At 38.1% G+C, this 22505-nt stretch overlaps 1 protein-coding gene across 5 annotated transcripts in view; it reads right to left on the bottom strand.

The window, feature by feature from the left end:
• LOC139474506 (CCR4-NOT transcription complex subunit 2-like) overlaps window positions 1-19979 on the bottom strand; it is a 30410-nt gene extending 10431 nt beyond the window's left edge. The window contains exons 1-12 of one of the 5 annotated variants that reach the window (XM_071257554.1): window positions 19869-19979; window positions 17374-17511; window positions 16697-16732; window positions 10828-10930; window positions 10256-10333; window positions 9264-9324; window positions 8686-8815; window positions 7570-7671; window positions 6486-6544; window positions 5519-5620; window positions 4444-4527; window positions 1361-1437 (exon numbers count right to left, since the gene is read on the bottom strand). In XM_071257554.1, coding sequence (XP_071113655.1) covers window positions 1361-1437; window positions 4444-4527; window positions 5519-5620; window positions 6486-6544; window positions 7570-7671; window positions 8686-8815; window positions 9264-9324; window positions 10256-10333; window positions 10828-10930; window positions 16697-16732; window positions 17374-17477 — 936 coding nt within the window. In that variant the 5' untranslated portion in view covers window positions 17478-17511; window positions 19869-19979. Of the gene's footprint in view, window positions 1-1360; window positions 1438-4443; window positions 4531-5518; window positions 5621-6485; window positions 6545-7569; window positions 7672-8685; window positions 8816-9263; window positions 9325-10255; window positions 10334-10827; window positions 10931-16696; window positions 16733-17373; window positions 17512-19675; window positions 19764-19868 lie in introns of those variants that run through there. The other 4 variants (XM_071257555.1, XM_071257556.1, XM_071257557.1 and 1 more) reach the window with 4 other exon arrangements.
• Between the last annotated feature and the right edge of the window lie 2526 nt (window positions 19980-22505).

The raw sequence follows: 22505 nt of genomic DNA, 5'->3' as shown, positions 1-22505 counted from the left end.
ACAACTTAACGACAGCCACAGAATCACGAGTAAGTGAGTATGGTTTTACTTTTATCAATATTCCAGCAATATCACGGCGGGGGACATAGGAAAATGGGCTTCACACATTGTACCCATGTGTAAAAATGTCTTCTCAACATAGATACTTCTCTATGTGTTTCTAAGGTTCGAGTTTCTTTTGGCAGTGAGTATATATTTACAACGCAAGATTGTATATTTACCATGTCATATCTTTACACATGCAAGTTTGTATATGTATCATTGTACATTTAAATACAAGTTTGTATATATACCATTGTATATTTAAATGCAAGTTTATATATTTACCATGTCATATCTTTACCCATGCAAGTTTGTATATTTATCATTGTATATTTAAATGCAAGATTGTATATTTACCATGTCATATCTTTACCCATGCAAGTTTGTATATGTATCATTGTACATTTAAATACAAGTTTGTATATATACCATTGTATATTTAAATACAAGTTTATATATTTACCAGGTCATATCTTTACCCATGCAAGTTTGTATATTTATCATTGTATATTTAAATGCAAGATTGTATATTTACCATGTCATATCTTTACCCATGCAAGTTTGTATATGTATCATTGTACATTTAAATGCAAGATTGTATGTTTACCATGCAAGTTTGTATATTTACCATGTCATATCTTTACCCATGCAAGTTTGTATATGTATCATTGTACATTTAAATGCAAGATTGTATGTTTACCATGCAAGTTTGTATATTTACCATGTCATATCTTTACCCATGCAAGTTTGTATATGTATCATTGTACATTTAAATACAAGTTTGTATATATACCATTGTATATTTAAATACAAGTTTATATATTTACCAGGTCATATCTTTACCCATGCAAGTTTGTATATTTATCATTGTATATTTAAATGCAAGATTGTATATTTACCATGTCATATCTTTACCCATGCAAGTTTGTATATGTATCATTGTACATTTAAATGCAAGATTGTATGTTTACCATGCAAGTTTGTATATTTACCATGTCATATCTTTACCCATGCAAGTTTGTATATGTATCATTGTATATTTAAATGCAAGTTTGTATATATACCATTGTATATTTAAATGCAAGTTTGTATATATACCATTGTATATATAAATGCAAGATTGTATATTTACCATGTCATATCTTTACCCATGCAAGTTTGTATATGTATCATTGTACATTTAAATGCAAGATTGTATGTTTACCATGCAAGATTGTATATTTACCATGTCATATCTTTACCCATGCAAGTTTGTATATTTATCATTGTATATTTAAATGCAAGTTTGTATGTTTACCATGCAAGTTTGTATATTTACCATGTAAGGATTTGGAGGACCAAATAGAGCACTAACAGTTTTCCTGGTTGAGTCGTTTGCCGACGACGCTGGGGGATCTGGAATAAAACAACAATGTTGCTACGGTGAGGGAGTAAATGTAACTTCAATGCAATGAGCAATATTTCAGCTGTATCTAACTATGTAAACAATTTTGGATACACCCAATCTTCAGACTTTAGGGTCATGTTTTAAGTATTGCATTCTTGCATTACTATCAAAGTATTGTCCAGCGCTGTAGCATTGTATAACCTACATGTTTTGTTTGTATTTTAACGCCATACAAAGAAATATTCCAGTTACGAGATGGCAGACTGAAAATATTCAAATCTGGACCAGACAATCCAGTGTTTGATATTATGAGCAACGTCAAACACCGTCGGGTATTAGACATGCAACCCACCAGGTCACCGAGTCTGACCACCCTGTCCAAGAAATCACCTCTTACGACCAGCACAGGTTGAAGCAGACATTCTCAGCAGGAAGCTCCACATGATCGTGTAGCACGGTGTACTTACTTGAAGAACAATCATGTAGCACAGTGTACTTACTTGAAGAACAATCATGTAGAACAGTCATATAGCACAGTGTACTTACTTGAAGAACAATCATGTAGCACAGTGTACTTACTTGAAGAACAATCATGTAGAACAGTCATATAGCACAGTGTACTTACTTGAAGAACAATCATGTAGCACAGTGTACTTACTTGAAGAACAATCATGTAGAACAATCATGTAGTACAGTCCACTTACTTGAAGAACAATCATGTAGCACAGTGTACTTACTTGAAGAACAATCATGTAGCACAGTGTACTTACTTGAAGAACAATCATGTAGCACAGTGTACTTACTTGAAGAACAATCATATAGCACAGTGTACTTACTTGAAGAACAATCATGTAGCACAGTGTACTTACTTGAAGAACAATCATGTAGCACAGTGTACTTACTTGAAGAACAATCATGTAGAACAGTGTACTTACTTGAAGAACAATCATGTAGCACAGTGTACTTACTTGAAGAACAATCATGTAGAACAGTGTACTTACTTGAAGAACAATCATGTAGAACAGTGTACTTACTTGAAGAACAATCATGTAGCACAGTGTACTTACTTGAAGAACAATCATGTAGCACAGTGTACTTACTTGAAGAACAATCATGTAGCACAGTGTACTTACTTGAAGAACAATCATGTAGCACAGTGTACTTACTTGAAGAACAATCATATAGCACAGTGTACTTACTTGAAGAACAATCATGTAGAACAATCATATAGAACAGTGTACTTACTAGAAGAACAATCATGTAGCACAGTGTACTTACTTGAAGAACAATCATGTAGCACAGTGTACTTACTTGAAGAACAATCATGTAGCGCAGTGTACTTACTTGAAGAACAATCATATAGCACAGTGTACTTACTTGAAGAACAATCATGTAGCACAGTGTACTTACTTGAAGAACAATCATGTAGCACAGTGTACTTACTTGAAGAACAATCATGTAGCGCAGTGTACTTACTTGAAGAACAATCATGTAGAACAGTGTACTTACTTGAAGAACAATCATGTAGCACAGTGTACTTACTTGAAGAACAATCATGTAGAACAGTGTACTTACTTGAAGAACAGTCATGTAGAACAATCATGTAGCACAGTGTACTTACTTGAAGAACAATCATGTAGCACAGTGTACTTACTTGAAGAACAGTCATGTAGAACAATCATGTAGCACAGTGTACTTACTTGAAGAACAGTCATGTAGAACAATCATGTAGAACAGTCATGTAGAACAATCATGTAGAACAGTCATGTAGAACAGTCATGTAGAACAGTGTACTTACTTGAAGAACAATCATGTAGCACAGTGTACTTACTTGAAGAACAATCATGTAGCACAGTGTACTTACTTGAAGAACAGTCATGTAGAACAGTGTACTTACTTGAAGAACAATCATGTAGAACAGTGTACTTACTTGAAGAACAGTCATGTAGAACAGTGTACTTACTTGAAGAACAATCATGTAGCACAGTGTACTTACTTGAAGAACAATCATGTAGCACAGTGTACTTACTTGAAGAACAATCATGTAGCACAGTGTACTTACTTGAAGAACAGTCATGTAGAACAGTGTACTTACTTGAAGAACAATCATGTAGCACAGTGTACTTACTTGAAGAACAGTCATGTAGAACAGTGTACTTACTTGAAGAACAATCATGTAGCACAGTGTACTTACTTGAAGAACAATCATGTAGCACAGTGTACTTACTTGAAGAACAATCATGTAGCACAGTGTACTTACTTGAAGAACAATCATGTAGCACAGTGTACTTACTTGAAGAACAATCATGTAGCACAGTGTACTTACTTGAAGAACAGTCATGTAGAACAGTGTACTTACTTGAAGAACAATCATGTAGAACAGTCATGTAGAACAGTGTACTTACTTGAAGAACAATCATGTAGAACAATCATGTAGCACAGTGTACTTACTTGAAGAACAATCATGTAGCACAGTGTACTTACTTGAAGAACAGTCATGTAGAACAGTGTACTTACTTGAAGAACAATCATGTAGAACAATCATGTAGAACAGTCATGAAGAACAATCATGTAGAACAGTCATGAAGAACAGTCATGTAGAACAGTGTACTTACTTGAAGAACAATCATGTAGAACAATCATGTAGAACAGTCATGAAGAACAATCATGTAGAACAGTCATGAAGAACAGTCATGTAGAACAGTGTACTTACTTGAAGAACAATCATGTAGAACAATCATGTAGAACAGTCATGAAGAACAATCATGTAGAACAGTCATGAAGAACAGTCATGTAGAACAGTGTACTTACTTGAAGAACAATCATGTAGAACAATCATGTAGAACAGTCATGAAGAACAATCATGTAGAACAGTCATGAAGAACAGTCATGTAGCACAGTGTACTTACTTGAAGAACAGTCATGTAGAACAATCATGTAGAACAGTGTACTTACTTGAAGAACAATCATGTAGAACAGTCATGTAGAACAATCATGTAGCACAGTGTACTTACTTGAAGAACCTGGCAGCGCAGGGAACTCCTCCTGTGTGATATTGAACTCGGGGGTGGGGTCCGGAACAGCTTTGCTGACCATACCTACTGTAGGCAAACAAATACCCTCTTTAGTCACCGCGGGCTTTTTTATACACACTGGAGACTGGCACCATTAACATTTGCATCATGCAAACTTAATTGACTACAGTACACTGATCAGATGATTGCATAGAAAAGCTACAAGAAAATATTACTGATAGTTATCAATACTCATTATTTCAAAATTAATGTGTCATTATTAACTTTGTATCATACAAGAGTAATCTATGTTTTGTTAAGTGTACATTACAATCAGAATATAGAACAATTACAAACGTTAATCAGAAATATGTAATTAATTCCACATGTTAAATTCAAATGAAAAGTGTAATAACCACAGCAATTGAGAAGTGTTTATTATGGCTGAAGAAAAAGATGAAAATTGTGACAGCAGTGACCCATCACCATTTCACTCCTGAATAGACAGTGAAAAAGTCTTTAGCCAATGACGAGGCAGTTAATTTATACAGAAGACAGGGAGGCTACAAGATGATTTGAGGCAAAGATGAGTTCTGAGGGAGATAGATGGAGGAAGCATGGCAATAGTGCAAAGTAACTCCGCAGAAAACTAGGTAAGTTTGCCATGGTTTTATTCTTCCCAAGACCGTGGAACAGAATTTATTCTGAATGATTTCTATTAATAATAATAAACGAGCATGTTTATGATAAAATGACAAGACCTTTCAGCGTAATTTTTACCAACTGTAACAGACCATGATGATAAACGGTTTTCAAGCTGGTCATAATGATTGTTTCTAATAATTTGTGGCTGTCAAAACTGAATCATTTATTTTTAAAGATACATGATTCACATCTCTCCTAAATTGCCAGAGAGCATGCTCTTCCTTCTCAATATCTGCATTAATACCAAGACAAGGTGGTCTATCATGTGAAATGATTCAAAATAATCACCTAATTTAAATGTGGAACCAGACAGCTGATATTTCATCTAGTTTATGTCAAAAACGAACTTGATCCATTGGCTAGATCTTACCATAGTTTCGAGCGGTTGGCATGGGATTGGGAGGGATGTTAGATCTGTTGCTTAATGATGGAAATTCCGACAAATCCAGCGCTGGATGGTTGTTCTCGTTACCTGCCAAATATACAGAGGTTGAGAACTCTTATAGAATTCCTGTATATGCACAACAAGCTAAGGCTAAAACAAATCATAGTCTTGGTTCTCAGGCACCACCCGCATCATCATAAAGTCTGCAGCACGTTTTGTTTTTATTTCCATTTTTTAAAAAAGATATAAAAATCCTAATACTTGAACACAATGCACCAAAAAAATTGGAAAATGGAAACAAAAACGAAACGTGCAATGAACTTTATGATGATGTTGGCAGTGCCTGAGAACCAAGGCTTTTATTTTTTTTAGCCTAACATTGTTCTTGTATCGGCCAAATGTACAAGATTGAAAAGAATTAATACATATACATACAAACACACTGTTCTGAAATAGCAAACAACAATAACTACAGTTTTGTTTCTAGATTATACCATATACTTTATTATTATTTGTTATCTCACTACAAACTTCCTCTGTCATATTACGTATTGCAGCATAATGTAGATAAATGATTCCTAAGTTGTTCTTAGATTTTGTATGATTCATAACATAAAGATCACAATCTTTACAAACTTAAAAAGAACAAACTCAAAAAAAGATCAACACAATTTCAACCAATAACCATTGGACTACAGATTTGATCCCGGATCTCCACGGGTCTTGTGACGCCATGATAACCAATGACGTCACAACAGTCTGCAAAGCATAGTGATGCAATTTCATTGTAGCGATATCACCTAGGAGATATCACTTGCTCTCTCAAGTGATATCTCCTATAGAAGCAAGTTTTGGATGATAAATCACTTTCTTCAATCTAAGCAAAAGATCTGAAATTTTAAATTCACAACAACTCATGAGGAAATTAATTTAGAGTTAAAAGATTGCATACCTTGCCTGCTCCCCGAAAACCCGAAGCTGTTTGTGATACTAGTGATTGGTCCGGCGGCACTGGAACACAAAGGACACAGACGCAGTGTAGTAGGAGCGCCTCAGTGTGCACACAGTACACATCACCATGGCAACAACAGATTGAAACACTGTCGACAATTCCTGTTTCACACAGTTGGGAAACAATGGGTAATAGTTAGAACACACCACATGGAGGAAAGTCCACCAGCATTGGAGGACAGGAATGTATTCCAAAACAGTTCAAAGCTGAGACTGTTGTGTGGATAATACCCTTCAGCATAGTGATGTCATATTACTTCACTATATCAAGTATATGTTTAGGGTAATATGCTCGTAATACATAGGGTAATAAATCCTAGAAATATTTGGGTGAAATAAACTTATTATAATATTACAGGGTTAGAAAGTAACAGTTTCCCTCCACTACTCCTTATAATGATAACATATAGCAAAACCCTTAAAAAGGGCAAATTTCTACTAGTCCTTATGATACCTTTACCATTGGGCAGTTTGGTAAGGACTATAGGACTAGTGCCAATTTCTAACGCTGTATTAATATATTTCGGGAAATATACACTTGTAATATGTAGCCAAATTAATATATACATGTACTTTGCCATTAATAATAATAACAACAACAACAATAATAATAAAAAATATAAAAAATAAAAAATATAAAAAAATAATTCCATGTATGGTTCAGTCTGAACTCTCCATGCTCTCAGGGTTTGATAATCATGATAATCAGAAGAATAAATATCAGTTAGCAACTTGAGCAACTTGAGCAACTTGAGCAACTTGAGCAACTTGTCCACTTCTGCTAGTAAAATGTATTTCTGTCTAGTAAGCAAAGCCTGTATACAGGACCATAATTCTAAAACAAGTTGCTGCTCAGGCAGGGAAAATTCCTTAAACAGAAACAAAATTATCTGCTAGGGGATGTTCAACTTCTGCAAATAGGTACTTTCACAGCCTGATAAAGTTCAGTACAAGCCATCTCCTGTGGGTTCCTGAGTGATCCCCCAATGATGTGTTGGTGTTAAATGTGGTGAGGGCACTGTTACCTTCCGAATGCTGAGGATAGAGTTGTCCGCTTCTGGAGATTATTGAGAGGCTGAGAGGACTGGTTCTGACCTAGCACACTGCGGGCTCCAATCACTGACAGGCTGCAAGCATCAACAAACTCACTTGCACATCATGGGGAACACAAGTGGGCAATACAGTATACATCAATGCAGTTTGTTGTTTAACACTGTCCTCTGCAGTATTCCAGTCGCATGGTACTGACCCGTAAATCAAATGTTGGGAAACATAAGAGAAGTGACTGCTTTCACGCCACTTTTAGCAATATTCCAGCAAGATCACAGAGGGGGAAACCAGAAATGGGCTTCACACATTGTACCCATGTCAGGAATCGAACCTGTGATTTCAGCGTCACAAGCGAACACTTTAACCACTAGGCTACCCGACTACCACCCATAAGGGAAATAGAAAGGGCAGTAACTCATATTACATAGAAGCCAAAGGCACCACCAGTTTTAATGGACATGAAGACATCCTTTCCATCAAAAAGAATCTTCAGGGCTTTCTTTTGTGTATTTCAATGTTGAATTTCTTGCAAACTTGATCATAATCAATGGGACTTGCCAACCCAACATTGAGGCCGGTTTGTAACTCGTATTCTGATCGGTACATTAGACCTAGCAGCGTAGCCAATGAAATTGCCAAATGGATATCAAGGGACGGTAATTTGAGATTCCTAGAACGACGGGAATGGATCAAGGGGTTAGTGTAGGTTACTAAAATGCTAGCCCTGGAGATATAGATGATGCTATTGGCGACACCGTACCTGTTGGGCAAGTGTTGAGGCTGCTGTATATGGGGAAACTGGTTGACAGTTAGTCTGCATGTAACTATTCGCTACACAGTACCTGTTGGGCAAGTGTTGAGGCTGCTGTATATGGGGAAACTGGTTGACAGTTAGTCTGCATGTAACTATTCGCTACACAGTACCTGTTGGGCAAGTGTTGAGGCTGCTGTATATGGGGAAACTGGTTGACAGTTAGTCTGCATGTAACTATTCGCTACACAGTACCTGTTGGGCAAGTGTTGAGGCTGCTGTATATGGGGAAGCTGGGTGTTGACAGTTAGTCTGCATGTAACTATTGGCGACACAGTACCTGTTGGGTGAGTGTTGAGGCTGCTGTATACTGATGGGAAAGCTGGGGTTCATGCTCGTCGGCGTGATGTGACCGCCACTGCTGTTGCGTCCGGTGAACTGACTGTTTCCAATACTTCTTTGGGGCAGACCTGGAAACAGGGAACACAGCTGACTGTCTACAGCTCCATCCACCCCATCATTCACAGCATCTTCATTTTGTGAGTCAACGTTTACCTTTAGCTGTCTCGATTTTACAACTAGTTTTAAAATAATACATGAATGTAAGGCTAAAAAATATAATAGTCTTGGTTCTCAGGTACTGCCCACATCATCATAAAGTTCATTGTATGTTTCGTTTTCATTTCCAATTTGTGTGTGCATTGTGTTTAAGTATTTTTATATTTTGTTGAAAATGGAAAAAAAAACGAAACATGTGGCAGACTTGATGATGATACAGGTGGTGCCTGGGAACCAGGACTATTATTTTTTTAGCCTAACAAAGAAAGGGATATGCTTTCTAGAAAGTACTTGGGAGAGAAACACAGGCTGAAAAGGTAGCCAAAAAGGTATGTTTGAACGTGTTCCAATCTGACTCACCCTGGCTGTAGAAGTTGTTTCCAAACCCGGATGACAGCTGAGATGGGGATTGTGATGTCATCTGTCACAGAAAACAGCGATACCAAAAACATAGTCTGTCCATTAAACACCATCAATTAGCTAGGAGAGATCATTTTGATGTCATATTGGTGCCAAACTTCAGATAACAACATATATATATATATATATTTGATAATCCCTCAGAACTCAGTCAAAACAGGTTTCACTGTATGTGGTTTACAGAGTTTTGCACAATACATTAAGTAGATCAAAAGAAAAACAAGAATAAATTCTTGTATCTACATGATGTTGTGCGTGTGGGACAGCTTAAATCCATTGTTCCACAGGTCCTATACTATGAATAACATGTCTATATTCAATCAAGAAATTATCTTCAATTCCAAGCTAAGTGCCCTCGGCAGGAAATTTGAGAAAAAAAAATGGGGTCCAAATTTGGATAGTTTTAAAGTGCTTATTTTTCTAAATTCAGAGGTATCTTGACGTTAAATCTTAAAAATACATTCACTGCAATAATGTTAAACAAAGCATTTAAGCTTCCTACACTTCCTCTATATTGGTTCTGTTATCAGTGAAATACAAGACACATTTCTTCTACCTATAACAGTATGAAGTGGAAATGTCTAAAGCCAGTCTGGGAATTTTTAGTGACATTTGCTGCAGACCCTGTATTCAGTCTATTACATCTCTTTACATAATATCATCAGGTCCGAACACTATCAGCACATAAATGTTTGCTTGCTGTTTTGATGGCAGCCTGTATGTAAAGAATTAAGTCTGGGCCAGACAATCCAGTGATTAACAATATGAGCAACTATCGAGGTCATGAATGTCTTTAACATCAACCAAGTCACCGCGCCTGACCAAACAATCTATTAAGTCGTCCCTTATGGTCAGCGTCAGTTGCTGGGGGCTATTCTAAACTGCAGTCCCCACAGGGTACACACTAATGAGCAGTAAATAGTGTCACTGACCCGCACCTCCTTGTCCGGGCGGAACACAGACTGACTGAAGTACAAGCTGGGATCATCCTCATCTGTCTCGAACATGCCCTATACACAAAACACAACATTGTAAACTTATACAGATAAAACATGAATTTATCATTAAATTATTCTGAAACACATCTTACAGCCCTATTCCTCAAAGCAGTCTTGTAACTGCCACTGGCTAATCGTTTGTTGTTTAATGTCACACTCAGCAATGTTCCAGCTATATGATGGTAGCCTGTAAATAACCAAGTCTGGACCTGACAAGCCAGTGATTGATATTGTCCGCAACAATCCACGCCGACAGGCAATGATGACACGTAGTCAACCAAGTCCCGGAACCTCACACCTAGATCCATTTGACTGCCTCGTACAACCAGCAGAGGCTGGTGGGGACCTCTTGTAACCCGGAATACCCACATGGACCTCTGTCTCATGGTGAGTCAGGACAAGCCTAGTGTTGAGGATGGGGCCCTGATGAGATACTTTCCAGTATTATCTGCTTGATATTTTGTGTAACATGAATAATTCAATCTTTTAGAAGGACTTCAACTCACATGCTTTCTTGTTTGAGTTTTTGCTTGCGGCATACCAATCATTCCGAAGTTTCTGCGTGGACCCGGGGATGGATCGGTGACATTTTTCTTGTTCATGCTGAATCTGAAAAATAAATATGCACAAATGATGTGTGTTGCACTATACAACATACTACATTAATATCTACTTTAAACCCTACAATCTATGTAACAGTAATAAACAGCCATGCTCTTCATATCTTTATAACCCGGATGACATGTGACATCTATGGAACACCCTGACAAGTGACATCTGTGTGACACCCTGACATGTATGACATCTATGTGACACCCTGACATGTGACATCTGTGTGACACCCTGACATGTGACATCTGTGTGACACCCTGACATGTGACATCTGTGTGACACCCTGACGTGTGACATCTATGGGACACCCTGACATGTGACATCTGTGTGACACCCTGGCATGTGTGACATCTATGTGACACCCTGACATGTGACATCTATGTGACACCCTGACATGTGTGACATCTATGGAACACCCTGACAAGTGACATCTGTGTGACACCCTGGCATGTGTGACATCTATGTGACACCCTGACATCTATGCGACACTCTGACATGTGTGACATCAATGTGACACCCGGACGTCTGACATCTATGTGACACCCTAATATTTGAAATCTATGTGACATCCTGACATGTGACATTTATGTGACACCCTGACATCTGTGACACCCTGATATTGACATCTATCTGACACCCTGACATTGACATTTGTGACACCAAGACATGTGACATCTATGTGACACCCTGAAATGTACCTAGTACAAAAGTGGCACCCTGAATCAGGTAGTAATAAAATCCTACTTTAAGCAATATTTGATATTGATATCTTTGTGATATCTTACTACACAAATATACATGCAGGCCTTAATTCTAAAGACAGTCATAATGATCAATGCATTAAATCAATGATTGGGAAGGACAAGCACCATGAGCTGGCAGTTAAAATAAACAACTGTTATGGTCAGAAGTAATGCATAGATGATAAGCCACAGGCGCAAACTGGTTCAAAGTGAGTAAGTGAGTGAGTGAGTAAAGTTTTACGCCGCATTTAGCAATATTCCAGCAACATCATGGCGGGGAACACCACAAATGGGCTTCAAATATTGTACCCAAGTGATATTCGAACCTAGGCCTTTGGTATCACGAGTAAACGCCTTAACCACTGGGCCTATCACCAGATTGTGTAATAACAGGACCAATAAGTATACATTTGCTTATTTCATTGTCTGTGTGTAGAAATAAAGTAGCTTAAAATTGCCAAAATCACACCTCAATTTACAGAATCAACTTGCAGTGCCAGAACTTGGAAGTATTTGGTATATAGAGATCTTTTCTGAAATCATTCACTCTTGTTGAAATCATTGATCAGAATTATGATAATGATGCATCTTCATGTATTGTTAACAATCTTTTTTCCATTTTATTCTGTTGTACATCAGCAATCATGACCATGTTTATGGATTACAGCGGTAAAAACTAACAGTTTTAATTTACTAGTCCTTATAATGATAACGTATAGCAAAACCTTAAAAATGCCTAATTTCTACTAGTCCGTATGATGCCTTAACAACTGAGCAGTTTGGCAAGGACTACAGGACAATTTCTAAGGATTACTAGTATATATGAAATACAATGAATTACAATACAAATTTCATCAATCACAAATATATTACATGAATATTCATGAATTAAGTACCAATAACTTTTTCAAATAACCTAGCTTTAAACATCATAAACTTGACATGAAATGGTCCACGATCTTACGCTGACTATGTCAGACAATTACAGAAGTGGCCCTGGAAGAGGCAGCATGCATATGTAAGCTGAGTTTCAATGAACTACAGGTTGAAGCAACAAGCTCAGTTGAACCCAGTGAATATTTAATGACACCCAAGCTTCAAGACAAATCGATACGAAAGCCTGGTAGTGTAAGTGTGCATGACCAATAGCTAGGAGCTTGGTACAAAGACAGCATATATATGTGAGTGACTGAACACAACCATTATTGCCGCTGCCAAAATTATTAAATGAGCTCTAGAAACTACTACTACAGTCAGTAATGGCTCAGACAGAAGCACTCTCTACTCTTCAACATGACTACAGCCAGTATCATTCCATAATGTCTACAGAGAGCCACAACCCCCTGCCATAACTACAGCCAGTAGGTTACTAACTAGCACCACCATAACTACAGCCAGTAGGTTACTAAGTAGTAAGACCATGACTACAGCCAGTAACAAGTAACACCATGACTACAGCCAGTAACAAGTAACACCATGACTACAGCCAGTAGGTTACTAACTAGTAACACCATGATTACAGCCAGTAACAAGTAACACCATGACTACAGCCAGTAACAAGTAACACCATGACTACAGCCAGTAACAAGTAACACCATGACTACAGCCAGTAACAAGTAACACCATGACTACAGCCAGTAACTAGTAACACCATGACTACAGCCAGTAACAAGTAACACCATAACCAACAGCCAGTAGGTTACTAACTAGTAACACCATGATTACAGCCAGTAACAAGTAACAGCATGCCTACAGCCAGTAACAAGTAACACCATAACAACAGCCAGTAGGTTACTAACAAGTAACACCATGACTACAGCCAGTAATGAGTAACACCATGCCTACAGCCAGTAACAAGTAACACCATGACTACAGACAGTAACAAGTAACACCATGACTACAGCCAGTAACTAGTAACACCATGACTACAGCCAGTAGGTTACTAACCAGTAACACCATGGTTACAGCCAGTAACAAGTAACACCATAACAACAGCCAGTAATGAGTAACACCATGACTACAGCCAGTAATGAGTAACACCATGACTACAGCCAGTAACAAGTAACACCATGACTACAGCCAGTAACAAGTAACACCATGACTACAGCCAGTAACAAGTAACACCATGACTACAGCCAGTATTGAGTAACACCATGACTAAAGCCAGTAATGAGTAACACCATGCCTACAGCTAGTAATGAGTAACACCATGCCTACAGCCAGTAACAAGTAATACCATGACTACAGCCAGTAATGAGTAACACCATGACAACAGCCAGTAATGAGTAACACCATGACTACAGCCAGTAATGATTAACACCATGACTACAGCCAGTAATGAGTAACACCATGCCTACAGCCAGCCCCAACACGCTGTTGTGTTATGTCACGTGATATGTAGAGCAGTTCTGGTAGACCAATATGTCGGTCATCCATGTCATCTGTAAAACCTTCTTCATTGGCATATGTTGAATGTCAAATAATTTGGCTTTTGTTTGTTTTGCTTGTTGTTTAACGCCACATTCAGCAATATTCCAGCTATATGACAGTGATCTGTAAATAATCTGGACCAGACAATCCAGTGAATGACATTATGAGTATCAATCCACACAACTGGAACATGATGACATGCATCAACCAAGTCAGCGAGCCTGACCACCCGATCCCATTAGTCGCTTCTTACAACAAGCATAGTCGCCTTTTACGGCAAGTATGGGTTCCTGAAACAGCTTTAACATTGTTGAATATGGCAAAAAACAACAACAAACATTATGCCTGTGTGAATGGAGTTTTACACCATGAGTGAGTATGGTTTTATGCCGCTTTTAGCAATATTCCAGCAATATCACGGCGGGGGACACCAGAAATGGGCTTCACACATTGTACCCATGTCAGAAATCGAACCCGGGTCTTTGGCGTGACGAGCCAACGCTTAAACCACTAGGCTACCCGACCGCCCCTTACAACATAGTGATAATACCAACCTACTGTCTACCCCATATAAGACATACAATCAGTAAAACAACCACCGAGGACTGACCTTTCCTTGTGGTCACTAACCTGTATACTATACAAGCAGCATGACAACCTGATCCCAATCAAAGACAAAATAACTCATTCCACTAATCCAAGAGATGCTAGTGTTAGTGACAAGTGATTATGGCCAAGGGGAGATAACCGGAGATACCGGATGTGATAATGAAGGTGAACACTGTCAGTGAGGTAGGGAAATCCTAACATTGCTATGTAACTGGTAAGTAACTGTAAGAAATCAAATGTTTGGTACAGCTGCTAAGATATCTTGTTAGGTTGTGAGGATGTTATGGAGACTGTAGAGATGGCAGTTTAGTCTGGATCTTCAATAAACAAGTCATATTGTACATGTAGTTTTACAAGCCTTCCCTGTGTTAAGTGAGTGAGTGAGTGAGTTTGGTTTAACGCCGTTTTTAACAGTATTCCAGTTATATCGCGGGGTGTCAGCTTAATGTGAGAGGAAACCCGAAGGGATGCAGGTCTCAGAGGTTTACTACCCACGAGCACGGTGCTGACAAACCTAGAAACATAATCGGGGCGAACTGGGATTCGAACCCACAATCATAGGTTTCTGGCATGCCCAAGGGACGCAACTCTGCACAGCGAATCGCGGCGCCTCAGACGACTGGGCCACCCGTGCCCCCCCCCCACCCTGTGTTAATATTCTTATCATCTTATCATTGCATCATCATTTCATTAACATCATGTACAAAATTATCTCATAAGTTTTTATTCAATAATAAAGTAATGTATTACAAGGGTGGTAATGGTTATAATGAGGGGAGGGATAGGCTGAAATCATGATAAACTTACTGAAGGACGACACATCAGTCTATCATCTCTATACACCAAGCACTACTAATCATTGATATAGTCTATGAAGAGTGATTGTTTCTTTGTTTGTTGTTTTACGTCACACTCAGCAATATTCCAGCTATATGACGGCGGCCTGTAAATAATCGAGTCTGACCAAACAATTCAGTTATTGACATCATGAGCATGATGAGCATCGATCTATGCAATTGGGATATGACATGCATCAACCAAGTCAGCGAGTCTGACCACCCGATCATATTAGTCGCCTCTTGCAACAAGCATAGTCGCCTTTTACGGCAAGCATGGGTTGCTGAAGACCTATTCTAAACCTGATCTTCCCAAGTCTGAAGAGTGAGTAGGGTTTAAGGCCTCTTTTAACAGTGTTATAGTCATATCACTGCATGTCAGCTTATTGTGGGAGAAAAGCCCAAAGTGATGCAGGCCTTACCACTTTGGTGAAACCCACAAGCACGGGTATGGTGCTGACCAACCTAGAAACATAATCAGGGTGAACCGGGATTCAAACCCACAATCATAGGTTTATAGTGTGTCTAAGGGACACAACTCTGCACAGTGAATTGCAGATGCTTAGGCGACTGGGCCACTCATGTCTATTATACTAAGAATGAACAAATATTGTCTTACGTTGCATCAATAATATTACAACTATTAGCGGCAAGCCCCTATGAAGGCTAGTGCATTAGATAATAAATTTGATGAGATGAGAATGACAAACGCTCCACCTTAGAAATAAGACTCACTGAAATTATTGTCAAAATTAAGTTATTAATGTAAATGTATGGACGGTTCTCTCTAATATTATACTTTGATGTCAGGTTAATCCACATTCATGGTCGATAGGGCAGGAGATGACATGAGATATTGGAAACTTTCAACTAACTGGTAACACAACTGTGAACATGAACAGTTACAAACACCAAACAAATGGTCCTGTTAGAATATCATGCATTTACAAATACCATGCACTGAAACAGATTCAAGTTTAACACATTGTCACAGATAAGGTGTTGCGAAACACTTCTTAGATCGTACTTCCTGGAACAATTCCATTCAGTTACATCTAAACAAGCTAAAGGATGGAACACTCGTGCTGGTTGGAAACAGTTACGGTCAACAGGGGTTAGCACCAACCGAAGGACTGGCTACTTACTGGGCATTCCAAGACAACGGATCAGCCCCAAACCTTCTGTCACCAACAAAAGATTGGAGGCATTGTATTAGTCACAATTAAATCTCATGTTGTAATGATTTTATACACAAACGATTTCTTCACAAATGTTCAAGTATGTGCCTCGATAATCTATTTTTTTTAATATCACACAGAAATATTACCAGTTGATTTCTAGACTCCTACTAGTTGTGCCTATTTTCTTTTTTAAAACGTAAGTTCATAATAACTTATTTGCATCTGTCAATAAGCAGAATTCCTCAAAATTAAATAACAGTGTTATATTATCACAATATTACAAAAAAAAACATGTTAAAGGTTCTAGAACTACAAAAATCTACCTACTTCTAAAGAATGGTATACTAATTCAGAGCTCATGCCATCTCCACAGATTCTGCAATTTGTTGAATTAATTACAATAGTCACCTATTATTTTTCACAATTAAATTCCCATCACAATGAAAACATTTATAAATAAATGCTACCACTATACAAAAAAATGCATATTTTGACATGACAATTAATAAACCTCACTACCACAATGGTTTCCAAATGGTCCAGGAGGCAAAATACAATCGCTTGGATTCTTGATCACTGATGGCATGAACACTGAACTGTCTAACTATCTACAGTGCTAAAGGAAAATCAAGTATACTGACTGTGAACCTGGTGCACCTCCCCCTCCACTGCTGCCTCCACCACCCCCAGTGCCACCCCCTCCCCCAAGGCCTGTCATACTGTCTAGCTGGTTCCGAAAGGCCATGACTTTCGTCTCTTGGAATCAAGTAGCTAGTGGCCTGTCAACATACAGTAATAATGCAACATTAGTTCCACACATCATTCATAAAATTACAAAGTAAATCAAACCTTGAATACATCGTAATCAAAATCATTACATTGATATGTTCATAACAAAACAACACAATAGTTTGTGACTGTAGGTGCAAGTCCAACTCCAAATATAAAATATTCCATATATACATGTATATATAACACCAAAAATCTACCAAAAATTATAAAATGGAATAGCATGAAAAGGTGTGGTAAAAATGTTCACCTCTTAAAGGGAAACAACATTCCAACTTTCAGTCGTCTAGCCAGCACCATCTTTATTAGCCAGCAGAATTACCAGAAACCAATTAGTGCCAGCGGCCCAACAAAATGGGCTTCTGACCCGCGAGGGGCCAACTTGAAAACCTTGTTGACAGCGAGGGGGAATCCCCCCTCACTCCTTGCATTTAAGTGGATGATGCTTACTAAAACCTTTAACCTTGCCAGCTCATCTGTGTGTGTAAATGTGCATGTACATTAATGTAGTTTGATATACAGAAAATACATGTCAGCATTAGTTTGGTTACAATGAAATTCAGTTCATATACTCAACAGCAACAACCCTTACTTTTTTTGACAAATTGCATATAATACAACAATTACTACTCCCTTCTTGTCATCCATGTTTCATGGTTTAACCCTCCACCTGTGTATTTGTCATCATTCACTTGATGCTCAGTTAATGATAATAACATTGATCAAAGGCTTAACCGATAATATGTTGACGGATTAATCGCTGTTCGATTGAGCGGAGGTTAGCTTGTGCCCAGTCACATGACATTCATTGAATCGGAAAAAGCGTGTTGCTTTTTGTTTCAAAGCGGAGTAGAATGGATTTATTCTGACTCTCAGAAATACACGTGAAAGATCATGTGGACCAATCAGATCCCATAATTCTGACATGGCGTAAGATAAGTTTCTTTGTTCAGCTTCAGATATATGGGATATTGTTCCTTTATCTGCGGATATATTCCTCGAACATGGTAACTGCCTGATATTATATGTGTAACTTTTGTCAGTTGTGATTACGATATTTGCATTTTGTCTTCATTCATCCTAAACAGTGACTGACCAAATTGTTCCACACGTAAAACATATCCGGCATTAGCAAACAGGGATACCATGCATTTCTTAATTGTACATAACATGATGTTGACCGATAGCTTGACCCTTTCAAGTCATACATGTATTAATCAACAACAAAACACATGTCAGTTTGGCTGCAGCTCTTTATTGTACACATTTGTTATGCTATACGGCTTCTCATTCTTTGCTAGATGTCGCTTTGCAGAGTGCAGCAAGAATAGCGCCGAACACAAGTCAAACAAGTCGAAATTATAGTCCATAATAAGCAAATTTTGAATCTGCGAAGAAAAAGCCGATCCATATTTCAATACTTTCAAGTTTTGGAGTGTTGTTTCCCGTTAAAAAACTTGAGACATGCAATCAGTGGCTGACTCCATCCCATTCGACAACTGTCTGATGTGATGTGCCAGGAACATGTCCATAAAGGTATAACATTTTTCTAAGTTACTCTTTGTGATAATTTGAGAGGTTTAATCATTAATCAGTGAACATGGTGAACAATATGACATTCTTCACTGAAATTGTTATGCTACGTGATAATAGTAACACCATGCGACAGTATACATCCATGACTACCAATTAACACAGAAGACAAAAAGAAATATTTGTTTACAACCACAAATAAACATTTGAATGAATCAGCACTTGATTAGTGAAATAATCAACAGCATAAACTATCATACAAGATTAATTACACCATAAACATCTTTTGAGCATCACTATGAATAGGCCTATTCCATCCACAAATAAATGATAGCCTGATTGAGAAGTGAATATGCAACTGTCTGACTCAGCGTGTTCTTATGCATTTTATGGCGTTATCAAGACCCCTCGAGAACCATAATGGACATATGCAAGCATGATTAAATAATAATTTGGCTTTGTTGAATGTGACAGTAGTAACAGCTTGTCTATCCAGGTGCAATTTGGGGACGAGTTATTGTCACTCTTCACAAACGCTGTGCCGCTTTTTTTCATAACATTAACCGCAGTTTGAAATATATATGACTAAAACAACAAAGACGTAAACATATATTTACATACCTTTCGTAAAACTGGTAAATTTTATAATTTTTATCCCAAGATGGCATGAAGACATTGTGCGAAATTGGGCATACTAAATCGACCTTGACCTTCCATTTTGTAATTTTGATTTAGGAAAAAGTAACATCAAGAGTGGCGTTTGTGATAGTCTAAAAACAAAGTTAGGGCACCCAATTAACCATATATGCATTACCTGGAGACAAATGTAGTTTATCTTTTTTATAAATCCTCCGATTTCATGATTCAGCTAGTTAAAACCTCTTCTGATGTGAAAACCATGATTGTAAATTCTATACTAGCGCCATCTGCCGATGCAGGCAGAAAAGCCAGTTACCTCCCTTTCATTGACCCTACTCCATCAAAACATCGGGTTTCATCTACTATGCTATCACTACCCGCAAACGGACCTTTGTTGTCTTATTGTTTTAATCTTTCAACGCTTTTTTTAATCACACCCAGCCTCATCACTCTACTTTCATTGGACTTAACTGTCTTATCTGCCATTTATCCCATAGGCTTCCTCGTCATATTGTTATCGTAATAATCCTAACTTGTTCAGACATATCGTTACGAACAATAAATAAGTTACTGTCAATCAAAGTTTCACGTCTTCGTGTTCTGGGGTACCAGTAAACGATATTTGTGTCTCGGTGTCTCATTAAACGGTATGGAAGTCCGCTTGGCATAGTCTTGCTTCAACAACGTCAATGATATCGACGGTAAATGCAAGCTATGTTATACGTTTAATCAAATACTTACCCTATTGCTGATTGGAGTTATAATAGTATATGTATTGACATTCTGTTCTCACATAATATGGCTGTTTGGGGTCTTTGTAATCCCATAATCGCAAGAGTGAGAGTTTAGTCTAACGCCGCGTTGCTTTAGACGACTGGCATGTTCATAACAGTTGCAGGGAAAAGAGGTAACGCTCCTAGAACACAATCCTAATTAATGATGCCATCCACACGCTTTATAAGAGATAACTGGAATGCCCGGCAAATTGAACTTCATGTGTGGAAATAAGAAAATCAGTTTTTGTACATTTGTTCTTGCCTTGTGTCGCGATGCTATAAAATGGTTAGTTCCGAGTTTGCTCAAAAAACCCATTTGAGCTCGAATGCAGTCAGTTGTAACACAGTTTGGCTTATAGTATGGGGGATTATAGTATTGTCTGTTCCACCTCATGACCATTGCAGGCACCAGTCAGTTTGCATGAAACAATAAAACGATTTTATATTTATGTATAGATTTATTTAATTTGTGTGCACAATTTATAATAATTTCCAGATAAATAAATACACATGACACTTATAGAACACTCGGATACATATATTAAATATACATAAACATGTACATTGCAGACTGGACCGAATGGAACTGGGGGATTCTGTTTGGGTATTCTCGTGATGCCGTGGCACGGGTGGCCTAGTCGTCTAAGGCGCCGTGATTCGCTGTGCAGAGTTGCGTCCCTTGGACACACCAGGAACCTATGATTGCGGGTTCGAATCCCGGTTCGCCCCGATTATGTTTCTAGGTTTGTCAGCACCCGTGCTTCTGGGTTTCACTGAAGTGGTAACGTCTGAGACCTGCATCAGTTCGGGCTTTCCTCCCACATTAAGCTGACACGCCGCGATATAACTGTAATACTGTTAAAAGCGGCGTTAAACCCAGCTCACTCACTCACTCACTCACTCGTGTTGCCTCAGTCCATTCTTCGTTCCGCAAACCAGCAACTTCATGCGTAGACAATAACAAAAACAGTTTTTGTACATTTGTTCTTGCCTAGTGTAGTGATGCTGCAAATAAACTCATACCGTTTATGAAAAAGGAAGCTTTTTCACGATACAAGACAGGTAATCAGCAGAAATCTTTGGATGCTGTATCACATGCTTTTGAAAATGAGGAGTATTGCTAGAGTGAATGTGTGGTTAAGAAGTGTTATTTTCTGAAAAAAATCTAAGATGTACTGATAAGTTTTGAAATATTCTTTCGTGTGATAGGCTTTCCCTGGGCGGAAGTCTCGTTTGTGTAATAGGTACTTTTTATGAACAACAAAAGAGGAAAAACTGTTACCGCTTTATCTCTACTACAGGTAGTGACACTAATTCACAATTGACTACAAAAGTGTTTTCCTTCCAGTGGTGGCTTTAAACATGCGCTTATACAATTATCAGTTCATTAATGTTTAAACACATACCTTTCGTAATGTGACAACAATGAGCATTGATTTAAATCGCATTCATGCATAATACGCAGTGCGGTGGAGTTACCGCTTTATTCTCGTATCTGCTAATTTGTATACCAATGACAATATGGTGAACGATTGTGATATAATAATATTCATGTAAAACTTCATGAACGAATATTTTTGCGTGAACGAAGTGGGTCCTAATTGTTTCAAGAATTAGCCACAAATAAGTCAGTCATATATTCAGACAAAGGCCTCATACTAGTAATTTGGATATGGAGGAAGCAGGTTTGACGTATTGCTAAGTGTAAGATTGTTTCAGCCATTCAATTACAGGGGAAGAAACTATACAATAGTGGTTTAATATATAGAATCGCTGTTTGGGCTGGTGCCGTGTGTGCCGACTGGGTGTTGGTGGGTGAAATGTAGTATCTATATTTGTAGTGGTAGTAGTGGTGGTGGTAGCAGTGGTAGTAGTGGTGGTGGTAGTGGTAATAGTAGTGGTAGTAGTAGTAGTTGTGGTAGTAGTAGTAGTGGTGGTGGTGGTAGTGGTAATAGTAGTGGTAGTAGTAGTAGTAGTAGTAGTAGTAGTGGTGGTAGAAGTAGTGGTGGTAGTGGTAATAGTAGCAGTGGTAGTAG

This window comes from Haliotis cracherodii, unplaced genomic scaffold (assembly GCF_022045235.1).
Source record: "Haliotis cracherodii isolate W230 unplaced genomic scaffold, xgHalCrac1.p SCAF_3, whole genome shotgun sequence".
In the NCBI taxonomy this organism is placed as follows: Eukaryota; Metazoa; Mollusca; class Gastropoda; order Lepetellida; family Haliotidae; genus Haliotis; species Haliotis cracherodii.
The sequence above is the reverse complement of the archived record's forward strand: the minus strand, read 5'-3'. Positions and strand labels throughout refer to the sequence as shown.